General features: G+C 40.4%; 1 protein-coding gene across 1 annotated transcript in view; it reads left to right on the top strand.

Moving 5' to 3' along the window:
* Nucleotides 1-27997, top strand: part of GLT1D1 (glycosyltransferase 1 domain containing 1) — a 98975-nt gene that overhangs the window by 14892 nt on the left and 56086 nt on the right. Inside the window, exons 4-6 of the mRNA XM_054006659.1 lie at nucleotides 4338-4389; nucleotides 13015-13051; nucleotides 14366-14422. Coding sequence (XP_053862634.1) covers nucleotides 4338-4389; nucleotides 13015-13051; nucleotides 14366-14422 — 146 coding nt within the window. The remainder of the gene's footprint in view (nucleotides 1-4337; nucleotides 4390-13014; nucleotides 13052-14365; nucleotides 14423-27997) is intronic.

Below are 27997 nucleotides of genomic sequence, written 5' to 3'. Positions count from 1 at the left end.
GTGGATGTGTGCGTGTGAGGAGGAAATCATATTATAGGGCAGGTAAAAGGTGTAATAATCTTATAATCAGAAATGCAGTAAGAATAATACCTAGCATATTTAATTTATATGTGATCAGATATATGTGTGTAGGAGGAGGGGAATTTTTTGGAAAATAATAGGTTTGCTTTTTTTAAGGCACAGCATCTGGCAGTTTATTGCTCTTTAATGCTAGACTGGTAGTGAGTTTGCACTGGGATGGTATGTCTTTTCTCTTGCAAAAATGTGATCTATTTATCTTAGTTTTTTGTGATTAAGCTCATCACCCTAGTATGTGAGTGCAAATCAATGTTACCTGCCCCCACTTATTTCAATGTATATTTTCAGTGGTTTGCCAGGACTAAAACACAGCTGTGAGTGTCCCATGATATCCACAGAATTGTCATTCATAACTAACATGACAGTTGGGTATTTGACCCCCAAACTGGTATGATGATTATTTGTTATTGCAGTAGTGCCTACAGGCCTAAACCGGGTTGGACCCCATTGTGCTAGGCCCTGTACAAACATATAGTAAACAATAATCATTGCCCCAAAATGATACTTTTAAACCTCCATGTCCATTTTCTATTAACCTCCCTTCTACATTACAAATAATGTCTATCTTGGGAACCCTGTTCCATCAGCATTTGCAATCCAAGTTCAAAGCTGCCCAACTGTTTAATTTCAGCAAAACCACAACTAACAAATATATGCATTAGGATCAGTACATTACAGACTCAAACCTGATTCCCCCCTATGCCTCACAAAAGCTTTTTCTGTGGCTCATGTGGTGCTTGCATCTGGCACGTTGACAGTGCACTTGATTGGAGTGTCGGAGACTCAAGTTGAAAGTGGTTTTGTTCTTTCTTTTTTTATTTTTTTGTTAATATGCTTCTTTTTACAGCTGCATAAACAAAGCAGCATAGACCATGCAAGAAAAATCATTTAGTATTGCGTGTTAACCTGTTGTTTTACAATTAAAGAAAAAAACCCAGTGACTAGTTATAAAGCTATCCAAGATACTGCAAGAACTAATTCTTGAATCGGAATATACGTGTAACAATGAACAGACTTTTTGATGACACTTTTCACTCTTTCAACATCTACATTCACTGAAAAGGGGAGGGTCTGTCTTAGGGCCTGATCCAAAGTCCATCGAAGTCAATGAGAATCTTTCCATTGACTTCAGTGGGTTTTGGAGGCAGGCGTGGGACCTTCCATCTCATGCATTGGAACTCAAGAGTATTTCAAAACCATGGTACATTTTTATTGGTATATTTAAAATTAATGTAAAGGTTGATTTAACTTTTATTGACAGTTTATTTGGAGGCTGATTCAGTGACCTTTACTTGTGTTGAGTACTACTTTACTCTGTGAGTCATCCCACTGACATGCAAGTAAAACATGATTTCAGTGGGAATAGTCATAGAATATAGTACTAATCAACATAAGTAATGGTAACATTAAGAAGTGGTGGCAGAATAGGCTTTGTAGCCCTTGATTCTACAATGAGCTTTGCATGAATGCAGGGGTGGAGCTCACTGAAGACTGGGACTATAAACCCTGAAGCTGCAAGGTACTTAAGCACATGCTGAAATTTAAGCACCTGAGTAGCCGCATTGAAGCTAAGTGGCTACTTACATGCTTAAAGTTAGACACATGCTTAAATACCTGAACTAGAGTGTAAGGCCTCACACTCCAGTTCAGGAAAGTATCTCTATTCACATCAGCTCTTCTGCATGTGCACAAGTCAAAGTCCCAGTGAACCAATCACTAAAGCACTCTGATTCAGGACAGCATTTAAGCACGTGCTTCAGTCAGACGTGGGCAAACTACGGCCCGTGGGCCACATCCGGCCCATGGGACTGTCCTGCCCGGCCCCTGAGCTCCCGCTGGGGAGCCTAGTCCCTGGTCCCTCCCCCGCTGTCCCTCCTTCCCCGCAGCCATGCTGCTGGGCAGCGTGGGAAGCGCAGGTGGCTCTGGCCGGGTGTCGTGGCTGCGAGCTCCCCCTGCTGGTAAGGGGGCGAGGAGTGGGGGGGGGTTGGGTAAGGAAGCGGGGAGTCCTGGGGGGCAGTCAGGGAGCAGGGGGTGGTTGGATGGGGTGGAGGTTCTGGGGGGGGGCGGTCAGGGGCTGGGAAACAGGGAGGGTTGGGAGTGGGAGTCCCAGGGGCCCTGTCAGGGGGCGGAGATGTGGATAGGGGTCGGGACAGGGAGCAGGGGAGGTTAGATAAGGGGACGAGGAGCAGGGGGGGTTGGATGGGTTGGGAGTTCTGAGGGGGGCAGTTAGGGGGTGGGAAGTGGGACGGGGCGGATAGGGGGCGGGGGCCAGGCTGTTTGAGGAGGCACAGCCTTCCCTTCCCGGCCTTCCATACAGTTGCGCAACCCCGATGTGGCCCTCGGGCCAAAAAGTTTGCCCACCCAGGCTTAAGTCCTAGTGGGATGCTTAAGTCCTAGTAGAAGATGCTTAAATGCTGACCTGAATCGAGGCCTTAGAAGTTTATTCTTGCTTGTAATCAGATGGTTAGAATATCATTTATATTACATTGTAGTTTTCATTTCAGAAACACCTGTGGTAAATAACTCTGGAAGAGGAGGAGAAAAGAGATAGTGTGGCAATTGATACAAAAATATTAAATGTGAACATTAGACAGAAGCAAACTGAACATTTTTATAAAAACTGGACCCCTATTCTTTTTAATTTGAAGTCTCTCCAGTGTGACCTGTGTTTCTGTATTTAGAGTATATGAAATCTTGCAAAAACATAGCTTTTGCATATGTCAAATACCTTCTTTGGGTAGTCAATGCAGTTTTGTGATAATTAGCTTAGGAACTTTAAAGGTATTTTATTAGGCTAGATTTGTTCTGATGCTTCAAAATGTATTACCATGTGCTTTGTAGAGTTCGTGATGTTTTCTCTGGTATAGGAAAGGTAATTCAGTTTTCTAGAACCTACGGTGAACAGATCATCCTGGCAGTATTATTCATGGCATAGTTATTAAAATAAAAATTGATTTTTTTATTATTGATTTCAGGGTTCTAAGCAGAAAAGTTCCATGAATCGTAGATTACTTGTCCAGCACAATATACCACCAAATTCCATAAAACAAAGTATTGAACTGTGTCTAGCTTTATAATGAGTGTTTCATTTTTAATCAAATTCCTCTAAATGGTGGTTGTACTCCTCCAGGGTATATTTTCAATTTGACAGTACTTTGTGGACTTGGGAGCAAGAGTTTTTCTGCTAGTTAATGTGATGTATTGAAAGTATAATTGTAAAAACTTGAAAGGGAGCATATGCAACTTGAGAAAACAAGCATTTGCAAAGGCTTTAATAACCTTTAAACTGTCAAATTGTATATGTGGAATGCATTGTAATGGTGTAGAGCAGATACTACCGAGCAACTGCATGGAAACAGGCTTGTGACTGTTCCTCTTTCATCGACGCGGATTTAAGTAAACAGCATCGATACAGGAACTTAGGAGACAGTGGGGAGAAGGGAAGGTGAGGCGTTATACAGGTACGCACTGGTAAAGAGGTGCAAATTGCTGGCCTGGGCTGATCTGCCAGCAATATGCAGGGCTATGTCTATACTACTACCTATGTCGACATAACTTATGTTGCTCAGGGGTGTGAATTGGTACAGCTGCAGTACTGTATGTGTAGACATGCCCTAACTCAGTGGTCCCCAACCTTTTTCATCTGGCGGGCGCCAGACGACAAGCCACCATGCACCGTGGCCGGCAGACGAGCATCCGCCGAAATGCCACTGAGAAGCGGCAACGTCGAGAGGCGTCGCCGCCAAAATGCCACCGACAAGCATCATCATCCAGAGTCGTCATCGGCATTTCGGCGGGGACGCCTCTGGATGACGCTGCTTGTCGGCGGCGTTTGGCAGATGCTCGTCCGCCGGCCAGTACGCGGGCGTACATAGATGCCATGGCGCCCGCGGGCACCGCATTGGGGACCACTGCCCTAACTGTATTGGACTTCAGATTCCTTCTCTCATTAGAAAGAAGTGTACCATAACTTGGGAGTAGAAGTGGGAAGAACAGCCTGGAGGCAACTGTGTCAATCTGGATAAATGGCAGTGGGCATCCCCAGTGTCTGGGCTTTCATTGAATGCAATAAATCCTCACTTTAGCTCTACTTGGCAAAACAAATAGAATTGCTGCTTCCTGCATTTCCATCTTACTGTAATCATTTTTATCAGCTTCCAGTCTTTGTTCTTATATACTTTTGTTCTGAAGTGCCCCTTTATTATTATATTTAAAGACTTTAAGCAGATGATCCTCCCCATTTTTGTCCATTTAACTAGGTTTGCAGTGGCTTTCACAGAGAAAATGAAGGAACTGGCAGCAGCAGAGTGGGTATGTTTATATGATTATTTTATAGCATTATCAACTAGGCATTACCATAAAATTTAATTCTAAATAATGCGGGAGAATTTTAATAATCTTCATATTGTGTATTTCTGATTTGTTTCTGGAGGAGAAAACACTTTATATTTATGCACTTTGCCGGGTCAAATAGGTCTGGCATTTGAAAGTCTTTAGTATTTGAGAAGAGTTTCTAGTTGTTTTTAAAGTACTGCTCTGTAGCAATTAAAACTAGCCTTTGCCTTTTGAGTATCTCCTGATAGTATGTTGATGTTCTTTCCTTTTACATCGTTTACTAAGCCCCTGGATGTTGCCACAATTTTACTAAACAGCTCTATTTACAGTGAGCAATTTTAAAAATCCATTTGTAAATACTTGCTTTTTCAACACAGAAAACAAAGCTAAAATGAATGTTGGGCCAAGCCCAGCAACACGAGATCCCCTATTTCCCAGACTGTGAAAGGTATACAGCACCAAAATACGTAATGCCTTTTAAAAAATTGTGTTAGTTTCTGAAAAGAAAATGAAAAACTTTTCTATGCTAAATGCTGCAGCTGGCCAAATACTGGATGCATTTATTTGTAATATAACATATTAGATAAAAATACATTATTTGACAAATTCTTTGACTGATAGTATCTGATCAGCAGTAGATCTGGATGAATCATGCAAAATAAAATTCATTGAATAATATATTATCTGCTGAATATATTATTTAACTGATAGTTGCCTAGTTCTTCCAAACACTCTCAGTCCTGTTAGTGGGAGCATTATTTTTATTTGCATGAAGTATGTATTTCCACATTGAATTCAATTTTACAGTAAGCTTTACATTTAATCTTTACTGTAATGGGAGAAGATTGTTAAAAAGGAATGTTTTCTAATAAAATTGTGTGACACTCAAAGATAAATTTTGAACTGATATAGATGTCAGCAAAAGATTTTGGGGGGACAAAACTTTTGTGCTTTTTTCTTTGGTACGTGTACTGTGTGTTTCTGGAAGAATGTATATTGTATTTATGAAAGTCCATACACCTAATACATAAGGTCCTGATCTTGTAGGCAAACCTCTTTCCCCATATGTAGCCCTGTTGACTGTAGTGAAGTTCTACATGGACATAGGAATCCACCTGTGTGGAACTCTTTGAAGGACTGGGACCTAAATGTGGTAACATTCATCTAAGCCCTAATGCTTCACCACTCAAGTCAATGATAGCTCTGCCATCGACTTCATTGGCTAGAGGATCAGGCCCTTAATTGCTAGGGTTAGTTTTCTAGTTTTATTAGGATTCCCAAGATCTGGTGTTAAGTAATTTACTTCTAGCGATTGATGTTCAAATATTATTTAAGTAACATATGAAATGAGTTCAGTAGCCTCATCCAATTTTTTTTTAGTGAGGTGGATGTGTCCACTTAATTACTTGAGCTTTGCATAGAGTCCAGAATTTAGCCCCGAATTAATTAATTAAAGCCACTACAGTTTCTAAAACAAAAAGGAATTAAAGTGAGAGAGTGAGGCTTTGATCTTAAATGTCTTGTTCCAAATTCATTTTGGGGGTAATTGAGCTGAAATCAGTGTAGTCCTACCATGGGTGAATATGACCACTTTCCTAAAATTATACTATTAAAAATATATTGAATAGACCAAAGGAATAGGGAAAGTAAAAGACAAGAGAAAAATGTAAACTTACACTGAAATTTTACAGAGAGTCACTCACAAATTTCAGAGAGAGACTAAAATTAAAGGAGTTTAAGAAACAGGCCTTGCAAATAAATCAGACAATGAGGTTGGACAAAATCAGTTGTGCAAGAAATGTGATTCTCTTCGCCGATTTCTGTCTGAGCATTCTTTCTAAAGGCATGGTTTTAGTGTAATTACATTATTGTCAGATTTTGCTTTGTGTAAATAATCCTTCTTAGTGAACAAATTTGGCCCAGTATATAATTTAGCTAATCCCACTAATTATCATCAAATAGAAAAGCAGTAGAGCAGTTACCTAAATACCAATAATCCAGAATTGGAAGCATTTAGTTGGGTCATATTTTTTCCTCTCTTGTCATTCGTGTGTTTTGTTTTATAATTGCACTGCATGTGCTGGAAGATATTAAAAGGAAATAACCTTTTCATTTGTTTTGAGTGGAAGTAGTTTAAATCATGCAACAGTATCCATTGTAATAATAAAATAATACTTTGCACTTCGATAACACCTTCCTTTTAAAGACCTTGAAGTGCTTTACAAACTTCAGGCCAGATCCTCATCTGCTGTAAATCAATAAACCTCCATTGATTTGAATGAGTTAGGTCAGATTACACCATCTGAGGATCTGGCCCATAATATACCAGTTTAAGGGCCTGTATTTGTTCCCCCAATTACAGCCAGCATTGTACCTGCAGTACTGTAACTCCCTTACAGGCAATACTGTTATTTGTAATGGTGGGGCTAACCTCTGCTTGAAGCTGGGTGAGCTGCAGCAGTTTAGCGTTCTTTACCCTGTCTATAATAGGTGTTTGCACTAGGGCAGCTACACTTGTGGCTGGCCACCAAATGGCTGTATTTGGGGCCAAGGCCAAATGTAGACAAGGCCTGAATCTGGACCCTTCACAGATGCTTAAGAATGGGGAAGGCACAAGGAACTGGGCACAGCTGCAGTCTTTGCCCTCACTTGAGTACAAAGACTGCTCCTGGCTAGTGTCATTAGCAGCTCTAACAAACCCAAAGAGAGCTGTGGAGGCCCTGGCCCAACCCATCCTCCACACCAGGCGGCAGAGCTCGCCAAGTTCAAAGGAGAGTACATACTGTATAGCTTAAGAGGTTGGTGTAGCAGATCTGCTCTCCAGTTGCTCCAGACAATACAATGCTTCTGCTTGGGGACTGATTTTGATCCAAATACAGGTGCTTGAAACCACTGCTTTACGTTATTGCAAGCTTGTTTGGGAGTCACTCCTACAATATACCAGAACTTGGTCCATTCATTAATTGAAACAGCAGTTCCTTTGGAAACTGATCTACAGATAGCAACAGGAATCCTTTGGCTGCCACCTGGACTGTTCACATGGCAAAATGAACTCAGAAAATTTGCACGGTTTGCATGTACTAACCTGACTGAATGAGCTGCAACATGACTGACTCCAGGCATTTCTTAAGAGGGTATTCGTCTCTTAACAATTCATTCCTTCTCCTCCTCTCCACGTGTTCCCTTATTTCTGATCTAATAATCACCAACAGCAATAGGAACTAACTGCATGTACCATCTCTTCAATTTTAATTTCCATAATCATGCAATCATTTCCCTTAGGCATTTGCTTCACCACCCTTCCTTCCACCAACAGAAAACTGTTTGGCGGTACAGCCCGCATGTCCAAACAGTTTAATATTGCACACTAATACTGTCTACAGTTTCTTCACCATTAATTGATTTTAATCTGATTTTGTCGTGTTCATTAAAAGGACACCCAAAGAGATGTGTGGTCTAGTAATTTTGTAGTATTTGTTGTCAGTAGTGACCACAATGTGCTAGGCACTATACTAGCATATAAAGACTTGGTCCCTTCCCCAAAGAGCTTACACTTGAAAAAGACAAAACAAACAGCTGGACAAAAGATTGGGGAAAGGAGTAAACTTGGACTCTGAAATTCCTAACCCTGGTTCTGACATTGACTCCCTCAGTAACTTTAGGCAAGTCATTTTTATCTGGGCACAGATAATGTTGGCTATTAGTAATTAATATATTAGCAGTTAGCCATCTAATTGCTTCTGTAAATCTCTCTTAGGTACGTTATGGCTCTGATCACCATAGTAATGGATCGCCTTGCAATCTTTCAGTGTATTTATCCTTCCCTCACTCTTGTGAGGCAGGGCTGTGCTATAATTCCCCTTTTACAGATGGGGAACTGAGGCACAGAGAAGCTAAGTGACTTGCCCAAGAGCATACAGGACGTCTGTGGCAGAGAAGGCTCTCCCGAGTCCTAGGCTAGTGACCTGGCTCTTAAGTACTGTTATTTCAAATAAAACACCCGATCCTCTAAGAAAAAGTATAGGACACGGACATTTCAACTACAAACATTGAGAAACAAATGCACTTTTCTGTGCTATTCTCCTCAGAATATTAGGATTCCTTACCCATTATTTCATACTAACGTGAGCTGCATCACTCCTCCAATGTGCGCTTTCTTAGTTAGTCAGTAAATTACGAATTTAAATTCCTAGCAAGTACTAGAAATTGTATGGTACTCAGAGGGTCATATCCTCCAACAAACTCCTTTCATTGTATTGGATAAAGTATCTTTCATTAGGAATTACACAATACTAAGTTTTAATAATGCATAATCTAAGTATGTGAAATATTGTAAAAAGCCCTGTGGTTATGATCAGTCTGTTATTCCAACAATGTAATCTCCGTGGAAAAAAACACTTTCCAATGGCAGTTTTATCACCACTCAACTGTTCCCCTCCCCATTTTTTTTAAAGGAGAATACAACAAAAGAAATGTTATCTGTAGCCAGTTTCACACCCACCCCATTTTCCCCTCTGTTCACTCCTCATAGGCAAAGTTCTCTCAAGAGTAAAATATACACATCTACTAGAAAAACTATGTCAAGGGCCCTGACACAGCGAAGCACTTAACTAGTTCCTTAACTTTAAATATGTTAGTCCCATTGACTTCAGTGGATTTAATCATGTGCTTCAATGCTTTGCTGAATTGGGAGCAAGGACAGAAGCTGTGGTGTTGAAACTGTCTGCCCCATTCTAGCTCCTTCCAAAGCAGTGGGAGTGCCATTCTGCAAGTCCTCATGGGTTGAGGCCCATTCTGAAGCAAAACTTAAGAGCCAGGCCATATAGTGTATGACTTTGAGTGAATAGGATCCCTGATCAGGCCCTGTCTACCATTTTCTTGTGCACATTGCTGCATAATTTGCACCAAGGAGGTATAAATTAGACTGAAGGCGGCCAGAGGACAGGCTCATGTTAGTGGTGGTTTTTGAAAGGTGTACCTATTGAGGATGCAATTAAGCCAATGTAAAATGTGGAATTAGAATTTAGCCTAATTCTGTAACACGCGTCCTCCTGTGCAAAGCTGCCAGCTCTCAGTAGCATGATGCTATTTTTGTGTGTGTGTGAGGATTAAATATCATTTTTGTGTATTGTATGGGACAGAGCCATGTGACTTGCCTTCTAAAATATACATGGAAATATGAAATTCACATCCTATAAGTAACAGCAAGATAAGACTCTGAGTTTATATCTGATAGTTCTGAGACACAGTCTTTCAATAGTATCCGAATCAAGAAATAGTTAAAAAAACCTGTATCAATACAATCATCTTTGTACAATAAATATCATACAGTACAGTGAAATTGAATCCTATGTTCGTGCTAAATAAAAGAGGGGTCAATTCTGCACTTTTCAAGTATATTCTACAAAGTTCTGAGCACCAAAAGTTCCCATTGGAGACAATGGACTTGAAAGCTAACATCTTTAAATCAACATGGGATGCCTTTCTAAAACACAAGATACAAGCTAGATGCAGATATTACTTGATGAATTTCACAGCCTATGTCATATTAATAGTCCTCTCTGACCTTAAAAATCTTTGAGAGTAGCCAGATCCTCAAAGGAACAGACCAATGGTGAATTTTCACCTCCCCAAAGAGTCACTAAGATATAAATAAATACATACATATATCATCCCTTCCAGATTTGTAATAAAAATCTAATTAATTTTAAATGAGGGTGTCATTTTGTACATTTTTAATAAGAATTTAAGTTAGATGATACAATTTAAACACGTATTATCATTGGACACTCTTTAATGTTCCCATTGGAACGGACTAGAGCGTCCCTGTTTTATGTTTCTTCAGTGTCATTGACAAATGAGGCTGCAGATAAAGGAATTGTGGTCCTAAGAAACAACCAACCTTCCATAATCTCAGCTCAGTGTACAGTTCACCTATGCATCATTCATTAATCTTTGTTTCAGCAAGAATGCCTAGTCTGGTGACAGCATAGAACTCTAGTTTGAGGTAGTGTGCTCTCCACAGGTGCTCTTATAAAGAATATTCTAGGTTACAATATGTTCTTTATTACTTTTTTCCACTTTAGTGCATAAGAAAGTTTTCAGACTCATGCTTAGCTTTGTATTTTTGTACACTCACTGGGTGTGTAACTTAGCTGTTAAGCAAGTGACATGCTAGATCCTAAGCAGTTATGGTATTTCCAGGCAAGTGAAAGAACAAATACTGAGCCAAGAAAGTCCAATCTGTACGCAGAGCATTATAAAATATATAACTACGTGTGGGGCTCTTGGCAACGCTTGCGGTTTTTATTTTAGTAAGAACAGTTAGCTCCGATTTTGAACTTGGAATTGCTTTGTATTTTCTTGGTTTCTGTGAGGTCCTTGAATTATTTGGATTAGATCATCAATTAGTGTAAATCAGATTCAATGCAGCTACTCCAGTTTATGCTGAGGATCTGATCCTTTGCATGTGTGTAACAAAGTCATTTGCTCTGTGTGGACATTAAGGGTGAGATATTCAGAAGCTCTCAGTATTGGCCTCACTGCTCCCATTGCAGTTATAGTGAGTTTTGCCATTGATTTCAAGGGGAGCGGAATTAGATGTTGCGGAACACTTCTAAAAATCCCACCCTAATGATCTCCTGGCCTTCTTTGTAGGGGTTTGCTTCAGTCTTCTAGCCCAGATTTCCAACTTCCCTAGTTTGTCCACGCATCAAATTGCAGAACAATTGTTTGCTATCCTCCTCCCCGCCGTTGCTCTCCGTGTATAGTTAATGACATGTTTGAGCTCTTTTGGACGGACAGGTGCTATATAAATATGAGAGGTTATTTGTTACGCTATATTTGAGACGTGTTTATGTTGTTGCATACCTCTTTAAGCTGTTTTGGTTGTTTTTTTTTTATAGCTCATGGAATAAGAGTATTCATACAGGATCTGTAGGGCAGCCCATGGAATAAGAGTATTCATACAGGATCTGTAGGGCAACCCATGGAATAAGAATATTCATACAGGATCTGTAGGGCAACCCATGGAATAAGAATATTCATACAGGATCTGTAGGGTGCAGCCCATGACTATGGAAAGACCTAATCTAAACAGCATAATTCTTGTCAGCCCCGGTCCCCCTTTAATTACAGCACTGGTGTTCGTCTGAGGAGTGTTTGTGAAGTAGCAGTTCAGTGACTTCCAGTGAACTTCCTATCCCCTTGACTGGGCTATTTCAGGCTGATGACATACCACTTCCTCCTGAATTACTTTCTCTCTCGTTTCCGTTGCTGTTAATTTTCAGTACTTGAAACTGAATCTGGTGACTTGAGCTATAGAGAGGGCCAGTCACATAAGACAAAGCTGAAAAACAATATGTGCAGTTGTTTCACATTTGTTTTTGAATTGGGGCTTTCTTCTCAAAACAGCGCGTCTCTTCCTGCCATAAAGTCACTATCTGGCACTTAAAAAGAACAGGAGTACTTGTGGCACCTTAGAGACTAACAAATTTATTTGAGCATAAGCTTTCATAGGCTACAGCCCACTTCATCGGATGCATAGAATGGAACATATAGTAAGGAGATATTTATACACATACAGAGAACATGAAAAGGTAGGAGTTGTCCTACCAACTCTAAAAGGCTAATTAATTAAGAGAAAAAACTGGCCCTTGTGATTTCACAGCCTTAAGGGTGGGTGATGTGCAGGTTCACAATCTGCTGATACAGGTGAATATCCTTAATTGCTTAGATCTGGATGCCAAACTCTGGATAATATAGGGACGCTCTGCCCCAGTGGGCAACTCCTTACCACAATACTCAGTCTGAGCTATTTAGGCAAGGTAGGTTATTTAGGTAGGCTGTGAAGGAGCAAGCCCTTGTTTAAACACATAGGCTTTGTCTACATGGCGGAAACAGCTATATCTGCACTGTATAGCTATTCCAGAATACCTTTGGAAGAGTAGTGTCCACAGAGGGGAGTTATTCCAGAAGCTATAGCGGAACAGTTTTTCCAGAATAGCTATGCCGGTCAATTTTCACACGTAGATAAGCCCATATATATTCGGCAGCAGTCTTTGACAAAAGATGCTGTGAGAGATAAGTGGGGTTTTGTTTCTTGCTTGGTATGTTTGAAAGGCCCTTTTTAGATAAATGCACTTCGATGAAACTGATTCTGTGGCTTTTAAACCAATTATGGTTTTTCTGCTAGTCCCAGTGTTTTTTAGAAACTACAGCCTTCCTTCTGCAGAGAAATAGTGCTCTCTCTCTCCATGCAATGAGCAGGCTAATGGATGCTAGAAGTGTCATTGGCATAAGCGAAAAAGTAGGTTTTATATTAATCTGGTAATTGTATCAAATTGCAAAATTGGTTGGTTGATACTATAAAGATTGATTAAACCTAATTTTAATCACTAATCTTCTTGTGCATTTGACCTTGCAAAAGTGTTTCTTTCTAATGGTCATTAGAAATACAGCTAGTCTCTTTTGCTTCTCAATACTCAAAGGGCAACTATGTAGTTGAGCATATTACTGCACTAGATTATTTTGAGTCTGAACAGTTTTTGGGGGGCGGGGGTGAGCAATGAAATTTACTCTTTTGCTCTCCTCTCTTTAAAGCCAGATGCTAGAAGCAAAATATACATCCAGACTCAAGGTAAGTTTTGAAATATTCAAGGTATGTGCTTGTTTTGAAGGTTGCTACCCTTGTGATGCCTACTTATGTGGATTTTTCAAGTGATACAGAAGTCTTGCTGAAATAGACAGAGGATGATGGCCTGGCTCCACTGGAGTCAGAGTTTTGCTGTTGACTTCATTGGGCCAAGATTTCACCTGGATTTTCAGGTGAACTCTTGATTTTGGGTGACTCAACTTTCAGCTGCCCAACATGACACATTTATGGGCCTGACCCAAAGCATGGTGAAGTCAGTGAGAGTTCTCCATAGACTTCAGTGAGCTTTGCATAAACTCTTCACTCCTAATATTCAGAAAGTGCTGAGCCCCCATTCTCTAAAAATCAGGCCCCTTTAACATGCCTCACGTTGGAGGCACCCAAAATCAGGATTTGCTTTTGAAAATCTTGGTTGGACAATTAGTGCAGGGAATGTGATGCATTCTGTTTGTAAAGTGCCATATACATCTATGGTGCCATCTAGGTAATATTTAATAAAAATTAAGACCTAGCTTAGCATTTTAAATGTGGCTGCTTCAGCTGCTGGTTATGTTACTAAACTAACCAACTGTAGAATGTGATAATAAAATTTTAGATGTTTAACTTTGGCCTTCTAAAGAGATTTTTTTTTTAAATGTGTATTGTGGGGTTAAGAGTTTAAGATTTATTAAGAGATTTAATATTCATATAATTTGGTAGTGACATCAAAGGATTTGGGCATGTTTTTTTATTCCATGATCATAGAATATCAGGGTTGGAAGGGACCTCAGGAGGTCATCTAGTCCAACCCCCTGCTCAAAGCAGGACCAATCCCTAACTAAATCCCCAAATCGCCCCCTCAAGGATTGAACTCACAACGCTGGGTTTAGCAGGCCAATGCTCAAACCACTGAGCTATCCCTCCCCACTTTGGTATAGGTTTCAGAACCAATCCAGATGATTTTCCCATCAAGTAAAATCTACCTATGAGACATCCAGACAACAACATAGTATTAAGAGGCCAAACCAACATTGGTGCAAGTAGGCATGACTCTGTGGACTTCCATGGAGTTGCACCCTCTGAGTGCATTTGGCCCAAGGTATAAATATTGGAACCTAAATTGGAAAAATCAAACTGAATGCTACAGAAATTCTAGGCAAGGAAGTGTACGTGGGAAAGGAAAAGCTTGAAATGGGAGCAGTTTCAAGTGGGATTTAGAGTATTTGACAAAGACATTATTCACTCAGTACAAACTTTAAGAGCTATAGTTCTGCCACCCTAGGTCTAGTAAAACATGTCCTTTTCTTCCCTTGAATCTAGGAATTATGACCACACCCAGTGCAACTTTTAACTGGAAGAGATTTCTACAAAATGCAGGTAAAATGTAAAATTGCTTTATGCTTCTGAACAAAGTGCATGAAGATCATAGCTTACATATGCTGCCTCTTCCTCTAATTAAGTTTTCAGTACATATTCCTGATATGTTTGAATAATTTTCTGTTTTTGTCTCTATTCTGGAAGGGATCTTAGAATATGTAAGTTGATCTGTTGTATGGTTGTTTTTTTAGTGCTCTTGAAAATGAGGGATAACAGTGCTAGCTAGAATCATGCAGTCAGAATTCTGCCCTTACTTGTTAATCACAGCAGCGAACTACCCCTGCTATTCCTAGTCACAGCCTTTAGTCGTGCTTAAACTGACAAAAATGAAATTGCACCAAACAATAAAGTGGCTATGAGATATGGACAAATGTCCCCTGGAAACATAGTTGGCAGTAACACTCATTTCACTCATGACCAAAGCACAGATATCTGAGCATGCTTGTGATACACAGAAATGTGATGGAGGCCAGTATGACATAAGAGATGGGTAGGAATCTGACACAGCAGTTCAAACTTTCACAATCTAACCCCCACAGTGAGCCTAATTCTTGACCTGGAGAGGTCAGATATCATTCAATATTTGTGCCTATACGCTATATGGCCTCACTATGAAGACTATCAACAAGAATAGTAAGTATGCTTGGACTTCTGGACAGGCATTGTGTTGCCATTAAACTATCTGGCAACCTCTTTATGGTGCCAACTTGTATATTTCAGTCTGGGCTGAAACTTGGTTTCAAAGCAGGAGAAAATTTAGGAAAATAACAGATTGGTTTATTAATAAATTAAGTCTTTTAAATAGGTAATTAGGGTATGAACCAGATTCTACTGAAACCAATGGGAGTTTTGTCATTTATTTCAACGAGAGCGGGGTGAGACCCCCTAGCACCTGACCTAGAGTTCATAGAAATCAAGCATAATCTGCATGTTGTTAGAATTGGTTGAAAAAATTCAGACACAACTTTTTGTTGTTGGAATTAGCTGAGTTGTCAAAATCTTTTGTGGGACTGATTAGATTTCTATGAACTTTGCATGGATCCCAGGCTGACAGTTCAGTTTCACTGCGGATATTGAGTGATATGCAGCTCTGAAACTGACATTTATGTCAATTTCAGTCAGCTTCTACAGCTGGATGTGTATATTTCCAGAGAGCATATTTGTTTCTAAAACAAAATATTGCAGGATTTCAGCTCTGCAAAATGTTGAGAGTTATCAGCTTTTTGTCCTGATTTGGGATGGAAAGTTTTTCAGACTCTCAAAATTTTTCCTGGGATGGGAAAACTGACTTCCTGCCTATCTTTAATTATTGTTATTAAATATTTAATCAGGTCCCCATTGTGCTGGTCACCATACAAACATAGTCCCTGGCCTGAAGGACTTACAGTCAAACAGTGAAATACCAGGGGACGGGAAAACAACATACAAGCAGATGTGTGTGCCAGACACAGCATGATAAATTTTAAAAGGATTTTTGAATTGCCTATTGGTTAAAATGCCTATTTAATTAATTAATTTAGAATTAATATGCCTACTATACATTTAACCCCTGGAGCACGACTCTTCTGAGTACATCATTTGAATAGTAAGTATAAATACTTTAAAAGTTAATAGTTCATATAGCTGAAAATTGGAAAGTTAATTTTTTCCCTCTCAAATTGAAACACAAATTGTTTTCTGGGCTGAGAGCACCTTTGCCATTTGTCAGAACAAAAAAAAATCTCACTGACTTACTTATCTGAATACAAATACATACATACATAGAAGCAGACTAGACTCAGCAAAGGGTTTGCCTAATTTTTGGGGGGTGGGGAAATCAGGACTGCAGAGTGAGTTGTGGCAACTGAGGGTTTATAGCTTTGTTATTTCTTCTCTCTCTCTTCCCCCCCCTCCCTAATAACCTGGCAGTCAAGAAGCCATCCCATGTTGTGGAGACCCTTCTACATTTTTTAAACTCAGATCAAATACATATACTAGCATTGTTTCTACCTTATAGCTATAGTTGTTCATAATCCACTACCAAATGAGTAGTAATAAATAAAGCATGCAGAAAGAGATTGGTTTCACAGTATGTCCAAAAGACAAGTTAGGGCCAGATCTTCTACTGATGTAAACTAGAATAGCTCCTTGACTTCAGTGGCTCTATGCCACTTTATAACAGACTAGTTCTGGCTTCTTAAACTTTCAATTTAAAGGGTCTCTATTTCTGAACTGCCATAGGTGAGGGGAGCTAAATCTATGGTGCTTGACCAGAAGAGACAAAAAAAGAAGCAGGCATTGAGGTATCCAGTGGACAGGGAAATTCAAGAGTTACAATAGCCTGGCTGGCTGCACTGAGATTCATAGATTTCAGTGATCATTGTGATCATCTGGTCTGACATCCTGCATAACACAGGCCATACAATCTTGCATTTTGAGCCCAGTAACTTCTGAAACATAGATGCAGCACATGCTATTTCTTCATGTAATGACCCTGCGGGAAATGCAGGTGTCTGGATCATTCCTTACTATGTGCCATATGTCTGCCAGGTGGGCCAGTGAATTGTACCTGTGCAGCAAGCTTAATAGCCCCAGCACTGCTACATTGAGTTCCTACCTCAACCCTTAAGTAAAAGCGAGCTCTTCTAAACTTTCCCCTGTAATGGCACATCTGGGGGAAAGGCGAATTCCAAAAGCCATCTCACCTTAAACACTTTGATTATTAAGGCTCCTTTTCCCAACTAGAAAAATGTTCAGGCATTTTGCCCTGGAAAATTTTTTTTTGCATCGTGTTCATCAATCTGATCTTCAGTAGTACAGCTCTTTCTTCCTTTGTTACAAATGAATCCACATTATTCAGTTGCTTTATCACGTCAGTAAATGTGTGTCATTATTCAGAACCCATGTCCAATTTTAAATTGAGCATTGTGAGGTTATTTCGTTCTCAGTAAATCACAGCACACCAGCACAGCGCCACTAAGATTAATAATTTTCAGAAGTATAATGATTTGTCACTTGCCTAGTATGGCCCCAGCATTGATTGGATCCCGTGTCTCACTACTTTGTGATTAAAGGAACAGCCGGGTCGGAGGGTGTGGGGGAGGAGAAGATTCCCCATAAATGCATTTTGTCTCATATATTAAGGGCAGTTTTATCCGAATGTACTCTAATGCAAACGTGCAAAATAATTCATAATTCACAGACAAAAGCAAACAGTGACTGTGACTTCCCTGCCTGCTAAGTAATAACTTGAAAACTGACAAAATTATTCAGTGTGTATTGGTTTTATGACCAAGTATCTCATCTCATTTGTCTTATCATCAGTGCTGCTCCTATTTCTGTCTCCTGAGATGGGCTGCAGTTCTCATCAACACTTTTCCCCCATACCCTAGCATCACTGTAGCATTTAGAGCAGATCAGGTCTGGTTGTTTGTCCCTAATTCCGTGCTTGCTGGAGAATAACAAAAACAGGGACGGCTCTATGTTTTTTGCCGCCCCAAACACGGCAGTCAGGTGGCCTTCGGCGGCATGCCTGTGGGTGGTCCACGGTCACGCGGATTCAGCGGTGTTTCTGCGGGTGATCTGCCGGTCCCACAGCTTCGGCGTACCTGCCCCCGAATTGCCGCCGAAACCACGGGACCGGTGGACCTCCCGCAGGCATGCCGCCGAAGGCTGCCTGACTGCTGCCCTCACAACGACTGACAGGCCGCCCCCCCGCGGCTTCCCCTCCCAGGCACGTGCTTGCTGCACTGGTGCCTGGAGCTGCCCCTGAACAAAGGGAGCAGAAGAGGTGCTTTTCATGGAGTTTGCAATTTCTAGATCCAGTCTCTCATATTCAGAATAATGTAAACTAGTAGCAGTTAGTGGCAAGTCTTAGAAAATATAGTAGTGACAATATTTTCCTGGAAAGTAGTGCCATTTTGATTCAGTTAAACGCATATACTTGCTCAATGCAGTGCACTTTAACCAGATCATCTACTATTTATGAGGTTCTGTGACTGCCCAATCTAGTTCATTTTATTAAATTTATTCTCTTTTTGACTTCTGTCATGTATTCACTGTTACTTCTATCCAGCCTCTAAAGAGGGTTAATCGTTTTTTCTCCAAAACCCCCTCCCAATAACTGGCATGTATTTTTAGAAGTGTTCTCCATCTTATGTGCCCAACTCAAGTCAGACAGTACCTAGCCCTACAATTCCAACTGAACTCATTGGGAGCCATAAATGCTAAGCAGCCCTGAAAATTAGGCCATATAGTGCCAAGTAAGTGTCATAAAACCAGCGGACCCTTTTGAAAACTTTGTTTTTTTCCTAATTGTATATGCCCCACTTACATAGTCCAACTTGGTATTGAGTTCTACAACCACAGTGATGCCTGATACTCATGCTGAATAGAACTTTATTCCACAAATAGTCCTATTGAAAGCAGTGGGACTGTACATGGAGTGAGGTAAAAGTAGACACGGGGGCAGAATCTGGCATGGATCAATTACAGTTGGTGCTAAAACCAGCCTTCCCTCACCTGCAAAATGCCTAGCAGATTTCAATGAATGGTAGATATAAATTATAATTGCCTAATATAAGGAAGGGATTTTTAATTTTTGTAATAATCTTTGAGGGTACAATGAAAGAATGGCATAAAATCATGAAATCTGTATTTTAACTCATTAGGCTTCCGTGCAATCATCAAGGGACTGACAGTAATACTTGTTTAGAGTTAGTGTACCTAAGCTCCCAGTGGCGATATTTTCACCAACTGGAGATTATGAAGCATTTTATTGGATAAATCTGCAAAGAGGGAACTTTTGGAATTGATTGGTATTTAATTTGTTGTCAACTTTGCAGTCTTTTCTGCATGATGAAAAGAAAGACTGCAGACATCAAAAGACAAACCAAAAATGATGGCCACCCCCAGACTTAAACTTAAACTGCAACAAGTCAGTTATCCTGGAAGCAAATTTCTAGGTGAGAAACTTTTCTGTTGATGCTTAGTAACTATCCAAAGCATATCAGTCAGGGCGCCAGTTTGAGATGCCCATCTGTGGACCTAAAACAATTAGATAGCGTAGACTGAAAATTTGTCAATAGAAAATAACAACACAACCTACATGAATGTGAAAACCCAGATTTGTGTCCTCTGCTCAACGATGGTATATAGCTGCTTAAGGTAGGGACTGATCCAATCCCACTTAAGTTGATGGAAAGACTTCCATTGAGCATTGGATTAAGTTCCTAAGATCCAAATAAGGGCACTGTGGTTCAGAAGGGTAGATTATTGTACTGTACTTTGTTAGTTATGAGTTGAGAAAGATTGATTAGATTTCAACCCTATTCTGGCAGGAAAGTGAACCAATATTAGACACTCCAGGAAGGTCCCATGATCTCTTAGGATCAGGTGTCATTGTAGAATCAAACAACCGGCGTCAGACATAGTCTTGGTGTTTAATTTCTGAAGATGCCTTGCTATGGAATAAGATTGAAAATGTTACGTGACCTATGGTGGCATATATGGGATTGTGGAGAAAGAGACAAGGTGAGTGCAATGTTAAGGAAGACCAGATGGTGAAAGTCTCTGTAGGAATCCAAGGGACTTCAGCAAGCAATGGTCATAACACAGGCCAGTCTGGTATTTTCCTCACAATCACTATCTAACCAATGATCAAAACACAGTTCTTAGGTATGTTTCTAGGAACGGGACATTTTTTGAGGGTTATTATGAACTCCTTAATTACACCAGTCAGCAGTTGCTCACCCTAGTGGTCGCATTGGCATGAATAGGATTATTGGAGTGAGTTACTACTTAATGTGAGATGCTCATAAACTGGCCTTAAATTTGCTAGTAGGGTAGGAAGCCAGGCCTATGCTCAAAAAAAATGCAGTCCTATTCACACTAATGTTGTGAAGTCTGATTGTTGAATTTTTGGGGGAAAATATCTCAACTTTTTTTTTTTTTTTTTTGTTCACATACAATGAAAACCACATTGCCATATCTACTACTGATAACATCTAGAAATTATAGAAGCCATATGATGCTACATTTCCTGCAGTCTTAATTTTTCCAGATAAGGTCCTTATCCTGTGAGGTGTTGAGTACTTCAGTGGAATCAATGGAAGTTGAGAGTGCGCAGCACCTAGGAAGATTAGGGCCCTGAGAGTGCAAATGCCCTCTAGTGATTAATTTATGATAAACTACCATATATACTCGTTCATTAGCCCATTCGTTTATAAGCCGACCCCCCAAGATGGTTAGGTAAAAAATAGCAAAAACTGTACGACCCTTTCATAAGCCGACCCTATATTTCAGGGGTTGGCAAACTTTGGCTCCCAGCCTGTCAGGGTAAGCCGCTGGCAGGTTGGGACGATTTGTTTACTTGGAGCCCCTGCAGGCATGGAGCCCCTCAGCTCCCTGTGGCCGCAGCCACTTCCCACAGCTCCCATCGGCTGGGAACGGCGAACCGCGGCCACAGGGAGCTGAGGGGCTCCACGCCTGCAGACGCTCCAGGTAAACAAAACAACAATGTATTAGATATTCAATTCAATGATTCCATAGAGTTTAAAATCATCGAATTTTGGTGTAGATCCGTTTATAAGCTGACCCCCGCTCTTTGATGCGTCACTTTTTTTACCAAAAATATTTGGCTTATGAATGAGTATATACGGTACTTTTAGTTTCTTCAGTTACAATGAAGTCTGTCCCCTATATCCTCCCCCTTCTTTCATTTCAAGGGAAAGGATTACTTTGTAGATTAAGGTCCCAATTCAGCCAAGCATTTAAGCATTTCTTTAAAGTTATTCATATACTTGTTCTTAAGTGTGTTGCTGAATGGGGACCTAGTTGTACTAATGATGGACCTAATTCGGTTCTCAATGAAGCCAGTGGCTTCAGGATCAGCAAATGATAAGGTAGAACTGAAAAGCTGGATTGCATTATGGGAACTGCCATGTAATGCTACTATACTGCACAAAATGGGAAATTTGGCTGGGCTGAGCAGCTAAAGATATTTAAAATCATGAAGAGTTGAATTTTGAGAGTCAGACACAAGATTTAAAAAAGCCAGTGTTGAAGACCTAATGCTGCAAAACTCTTAGTTATGAGAACACAAAAGAAATTAGATGATTTATTGTGACATTTCCAACATGTGGATGAAGAGATGATTATAAAGGACAAAGCAGAGTTAGAAGACTTACTGAGCATATCAAAGATATATTCCAGTGGTGGACAAAGTCATCCAAGATTCAAACTCTGGAAGATAAAATAACCATCTCAGACAGAATCTGAAATCTGAGCAAGAAACCTATAGATTTTCTTTTGTAGGAGATCAGTTAATACTTTGAAATGTGTAGGAGACAGAAAAATGAACAATTTTTCAAGAGAGATAAAAGACTTGGTATGGTTCAAAGTGAACCGAAAGGAGGATTTGGGAGGGGATTTAACCTCACCCTCCAGTCATAACTTAGACATAGTTTTTCTGAACAAAAGAGAAGTCCGGTGGATAAGCCTAAATAATGTGGACCTGGTATGGTGATCTAAAGGTCTTTGGAATACAAGTGAAAATCAAGTTCAAGTGAGGGATTAAAAAAAATTAACCCTGAAGACTTCGATTGCCCTTGACCCAGCATTCATAAGGGCAATCTTGTTTGTAGACAGTGTGCGCTTATGTATAACCTCGTGTCTTAAGTTATTTAAATGCACAAATACAATCAATATACCTGATATAAAATATATATTTGACCTCTAATATGTATCATTTTCAAATCTTAAACTATAAAAGGTAAAACATATGCTAAAGGTTTGTTTATTTAGGATTTAAAAAAAATTGTGTCCAAAACAAGCACTTTGAATATAAATCATCTAGAGTTTGGTTTTCCCCCTTTGGAAACTTGTGAATACATTTCATGAAAACAGCCATTAAAATCTCAAATAAGAAAAATGTCTTTATTTGAACAAACAGTGAGAAACTAGGTCACTTGAGATAAGATGTTCTCAAACTGCACCCTTACCTCCAGCAAGTCGGAGTTTGATATCACCCAGGCACATAGAAGCCTGCGGCTCTTCAGTAAGATTTGTAAGAACAATTTTATACTATTTATCTGAGATTGCTCTATCAATTTTTTTCTTGATTGTTCATACTGGGATGGTGTTAAATAAATTTGCTATTTTAAAGTCCTGTTAAGTGATGGGGGCTGTATTTTACTCTTGCCCTTATCATAAAAATAAAGTATTCAGGAATGCTTCAGAAATGATTCCTGAGATGCTACTTAGTTTGTTTCTCTGTTATACTGTCTTGACACCCAAGACATGGATATTCTCAAGGCCCCATATATATAGTGCCATGCTATATCTCAATTCTGAAGTAGAGTCCCCTGCTTTTTGCTGCCTAATATATATTCTTTATTTAATCTTTTTATATATAAGCTTTGGCAATATCTTCCCCAGTTTCTATGACCCTCACATTTCTGCTGCAGGGAGGAAAGGACTGGAGGATTTATGTAGCAGTGGAGCCTCCAACACCTAGGATTTAGTGCCACTTAAGTAGTTGGTACTAACCAAATGTCTCCCTCAAACAGAATATACATAGTCTTTCCCAATTAAGTATCAGTCATTGTCATTTACTACCATCAAGCTAAATATATTCCCTAGGAGATTGCTTTTATTAGGCTGTCATCCTGACGGACGCTTTGGCTACATAAAAACTTCCACCAGTTTTGTTAAACTGGTTCAAACCCCTGTGTGGACACTTCGAGGGGTTTATTTCAGTTTAGCTTAAACCTGTTCCTAATTTACTTAAGCTAAACTGAAATAAGCATAATTGAAAGTGAAATAAAAGCATTCACATCCATTTAAATCAGTTTACAGTCACCCCTTAAATTAACGACTCTATTCAAGCCTAGACTATAAGCATTCATAGATTCATAGATTCATTCATAGATTATAGCACTGGAAGGGACCTCGAGAGGTCATCGAGTCCAGTCCCCTGCTCGCATGGCAGGACCAAATACTGTCTAGACCATCCCTGATAGACATTTATCTAACCTACTCTTAAATATCTCCAGAGACGGAGATTCCACAACCTCCCTAGGCAATTTGTTCCAGTGTTTAACCACCCTGACAGTTAGGAACTTTTTCCTAATGTCCAACCTAGACCTCCCTTGCTGCAGTTTAAACCCATTGTTTCTGGTTCTATCCTTAGAGGCTAAGGTGAACAAGTTCTCTCCCTCCTCCTTATGACACCCTTTTAGATACCTGAAAACTGCTATCATGTCCCCTCTCAGTCTTCTCTTTTCTAAACTAAACAAACCCAGTTCTTTCAGCCTTCCTTCATAGGTCATGTTCTCAAGACCTTTAATCATTCTTGTTGCTCTTCTTTGGACCCTTTCCAATTTCTCCACATCTTTTTTAAAATGCGGCGCCCAGAACTGGACACAATACTCCAGCTGAGGCCTAACCAGAGCAGAGTAGAGCGGAAGAATGACTTCTCGTGTCTTGCTCACAACACACCTGTTAATGCATCCCAGAATCATGTTTGCTTTTTTTGCAACAGCATCACACTGTTGACTCATATTTAGCTTGTGGTCCACTATAACCCCTAGATCCCTTTCTGCCGTACTCCTTCCTAGACAGTCTTTTCCCATTCTGTATGTGTGAAATTGATTTTTCCTTCCTAAGTGGAGCACTTTGCATTTGTCTTTGTTAAACTTCATCCTGTTTAACTCAGACCATTTTTCCAATTTGTCCAGATCATTTTGAATTATGACCCTGTCCTCCAAAGTAGTTGCAATCCCTCCCAGTTTGGTATCATCCGCAAACTTAATAAGCGTACTTTCTATGCCAATATCTAAGTCGTTGATGAAGATATTGAACAGAGCCGGTCCCAAAACAGACCCCTGCAGAACCCCACTCGTTACGCCTTTCCAGCAGGATTGGGAACCATTAATAACAACTCTCTGAGTACGGTTATCCAGCCAGTTATGCACCCACCTTATAGTAGCCCCATCTAATTTGTATTTGCCTAGTTTATCGATAAGAATATCACGGGAGACCGTATCAAATGCCTTACTAAAGTCTAGGTATACCACATCCACCGCTTCACCCTTATTCACAAGGCTCGTTATCCTATCAAAGAAAGCTATCAGATTGGTTTGACATGATTTGTTCTTCACAAATCCATGCTGGCTGTTCTCTATCACCTTACCACCTTCCAAGTGTTTGCAGATGATTTCCTTAATTACTTGCTCCATTATCTTCCCTGGCACAGAAGTTAAACTAACCGGTCTGTAGTTACCTGGGTTGTTTTTATTTCCCTTTTTATAGATGGGCACTATATTTGCCCTTTTCCAGTCTTCTGGAATCTCTCCCGTCTCCCATGACTTTCCAAAGATAATAGCTAGAGGCTCAGATACCTCCTCTATTAGCTCCTTGAGTATTCTAGGATGCATTTCATCAGGCCCGGGTGACTTGCAGGCATCTAACTTTTCTAAGTGATTTTTAACTTGTTCTTTTTTTTTATTTTATCCGCTAAACCTACCCCCTTCCCATTAGCATTCACTATGTTAGGCATTCCTTCAGACTTCTCGGTGAAGACCGAAACAAAGAAGTCATTAAGCATCTCTGCCATTTCCAAGTTTCCTGTTACTGTTTCTCCCTCTTCACTAAGCAGTGGGCCTACCCGGTCTTTGGTCTTCCTCTTGCTTCTAATGTATTGATAAAAAGTCTTCTTGTTTCCTTTTATTCCCGTAGCTAGTTTGAGCTCATTTTGTGCCTTTGCCTTTCTAATCTTGCCCCTGCATTCCTGTGTTGTTTGCCTATATTCATCCTTTGTAATCTGTCCTAGTTTCCATTTTTTATATGACTCCTTTTTATTTTTTAGATCGTGCAACATCTCGTGATTAAGCCAAGGTGGTCTTTTGCCACATTTTCTATCTTTCCTAACCAGCGGAATAGCTTGCTTTTGGGCCCTTAATAGTGTCCCTTTGAAAAACTGCCAACTCTCCTCAGTTGTTTTTCCCCTCAGTCTTGATTCCCATGGGACCTTACCTATCAGCTCTCTGAGCTTCCCAAAATCTGCCTTCCTGAAATCCATTGTCTCTCACACACGAGACTTTGCAAAGCAAAGAGAATAATATATTTTTTGTTAGCCCTCAGCACATAGCAAGAGTGAGAAGAGTCGTGGAGCCAGATGATAACGGATAGTTCTGTCTTCGGGGCAGCCAAATGTAGTCTTTATAATTACCTTTAAAATACTAACATTTCATTTAAAAAAAAAAAAGATGATCACTAGCATTCAAAACTTGAAGTTTCTGGAAACGAACAGGATTTCATCCAAAATATTAATTTAAAACCTGTCCCTTTAATAGCCTGAAGTTATTTCCGCACAAGCATATTTCAAACCTACAGGCACCACCACCAAGTTTGAGAAGGTAATTGTGTCACCAAGTCTATGGCAGTTCTGCAAAACCTGTTAGTAATGGTGCCAGCTGCAGTGATGGTATTTGCAATGTTGACACGTATCCACTAAGGACTGGAGTGAGAACACAATACTTACAGAGCACTGAACAGCCATCACATGGTAATACCATTTGACCACTGTCTGCCTTGGCTGGATTTGAATAAGGCAGGGGGTTCTCAAACTTCATTGCATCGCGACCCCCTTCTGACAACAAAGATCACTACACGACCCCAGGAGGGGGGACCGAAGCCTGAGCCTGCCCAAACCCTAAATGGGGGGAGACGGGACAAAGCTAAGGGCCAAGCCCTGCCACCCCAGGCAGGGAGGTCAAAGCTGAAGGCCAAGAGCTTCAGCCCCGGGAGGGGAGGGGGGCAGGGGCAAAGGCAAAGCCGAAGCCCAAGGGCTTCCGCCCTGCCACCCAGGACTGAAGCCGAATCTGAAGCCCAAGGGCTTCCGCCCTGCCACCCAGGACTGAAGCCGAATCTGAAGCCCAAGGGCTTCAGCCCCAGTCAGGGGCCTCTAACCTGAGCCCTGCCATCAAGGGCTGCAGCCAAAGCCTGAGCCCCTCCGCTCTTGGGCTTTGGCGCCAGGCGGTGAGGCTCAGGCTTCAGCCCCGAGCCCCAGAAAGTCTAATGCCAGTCCTGGTGACTCCATTAAAATGGAGTCGCGACCCACGTTGGGGTCCCAACCCCCAGTCTGAGAACCACTGGAATAAGGGACTTAAAGGAAAATTCAAAATCCCAGGATTTAGGAAGCCATTTCTCCATAATTGGTTCTTAAAATCTATTATTTACTCGGTTTTATTTTAAAAAGCTGCTCTGACCTTATGGAAAACTTTGTAAAACATTTTATTTTAGGGACATAGGAACAAGTCTTGTACAGCATAAATAAAGATCAAAGGAAGCAAAATATTAAGGACATCTACCCAAATATAGGCGCAGAGCTTCTAAGAAAGAATTTACCTGTTTCTGCCTTCTTGTTCCCCACCGAAAGTCATAATTCTTTGCTAGTGACATTCCAGTTGCTTGCTGTGAAAGTGACTGATATGACAAAGATAGGATTATGATTTCAGATGAGGAACCAACAAAGATCTTGTTTTCATGCAGAAGTGTTATATAAGCAGGGCGATATCTAAGCAAAATGTTTTGCACAAGCTGCACCTGATCTTGAGAAGCTTTTTGTACTTTCATTGTGCCTTTCAGCTGAGGGATTCAAAGCACTTTCCCAACATTATTTGGTTAAGCCTCATAACATCCCTTGAAGTATTATATCCATTTTACAGACAGGTAAACATAGGCAATTTGCAATTAAGTGACTTGCCCTAGATCAGGTGAGTCAAGAACACAGCCAGGCATAGAATACAGGAGTCCCAATTCCTAGTCCCCTGTTATAGCTACTAAACAACATTTCTTGGGCCAGATTCTCTGCTTGTGTGACTCCAGTGACATCAATGGAGTTACACCATAGAAAATTTGGCCTCCTCTTTATAGTGCAATTATACTCCGAAATATCATTGTAAAAGTGGCCGTAGGGCAGCTATTTTAATAGCCTGTTAATGGCTATCAAGTTTCAAGTTTGCTTTGCAAAATCAAGATGGTATGTGCAATACAGATTTTGTGGGTCAAATCTGGGCTCAGTTACACATTTGAAGTGAAGAGTGGAATTTTGCCCAGCAGTAGCTGGGACTTTTTTTTTTTTTTTTTTTCCTATTTGTGATGCATGAGCCAGAACACAATCCAGCTCATTGTCCCAAAGCATTGACTCAGTAGCACTAGCAGAAGTAAAACATTATTTTCATCACTAACGCAAGAAGAATACACCAAAGGGGCAGATCTGTTAAAAGTGTTGTTTTTGCATATTCGCTTTTCACACTTGGCATTAAAATTGTGTTACAGATAGGTAAAGTTTCTTGGAAGCGCAGCACTACAGCAGACAGTGAAGCTTCCACTTAAGCTAAAAACAAAACCCAGGTGCCTCCTTTCAGACATCAATTTCCACATAGCTGTTATGGCTGTAGCACCTAAAAAGCCAGCGTTGCACTTACTCTATTACTGTGCTCCCCACATTAGGGCTCTGGAGTATTTTGTGAGGCTAAATCAAGAGTGAGAATGTTGAAATGATTGCTTTCTTGTACAGATAGCTATAGTTTG

Source organism: Malaclemys terrapin, chromosome 16, assembly GCF_027887155.1.
Source record: "Malaclemys terrapin pileata isolate rMalTer1 chromosome 16, rMalTer1.hap1, whole genome shotgun sequence".
Classification (NCBI taxonomy): domain Eukaryota; kingdom Metazoa; phylum Chordata; order Testudines; family Emydidae; genus Malaclemys; species Malaclemys terrapin.
The sequence above is the reverse complement of the archived record's forward strand: the minus strand, read 5'-3'. Positions and strand labels throughout refer to the sequence as shown.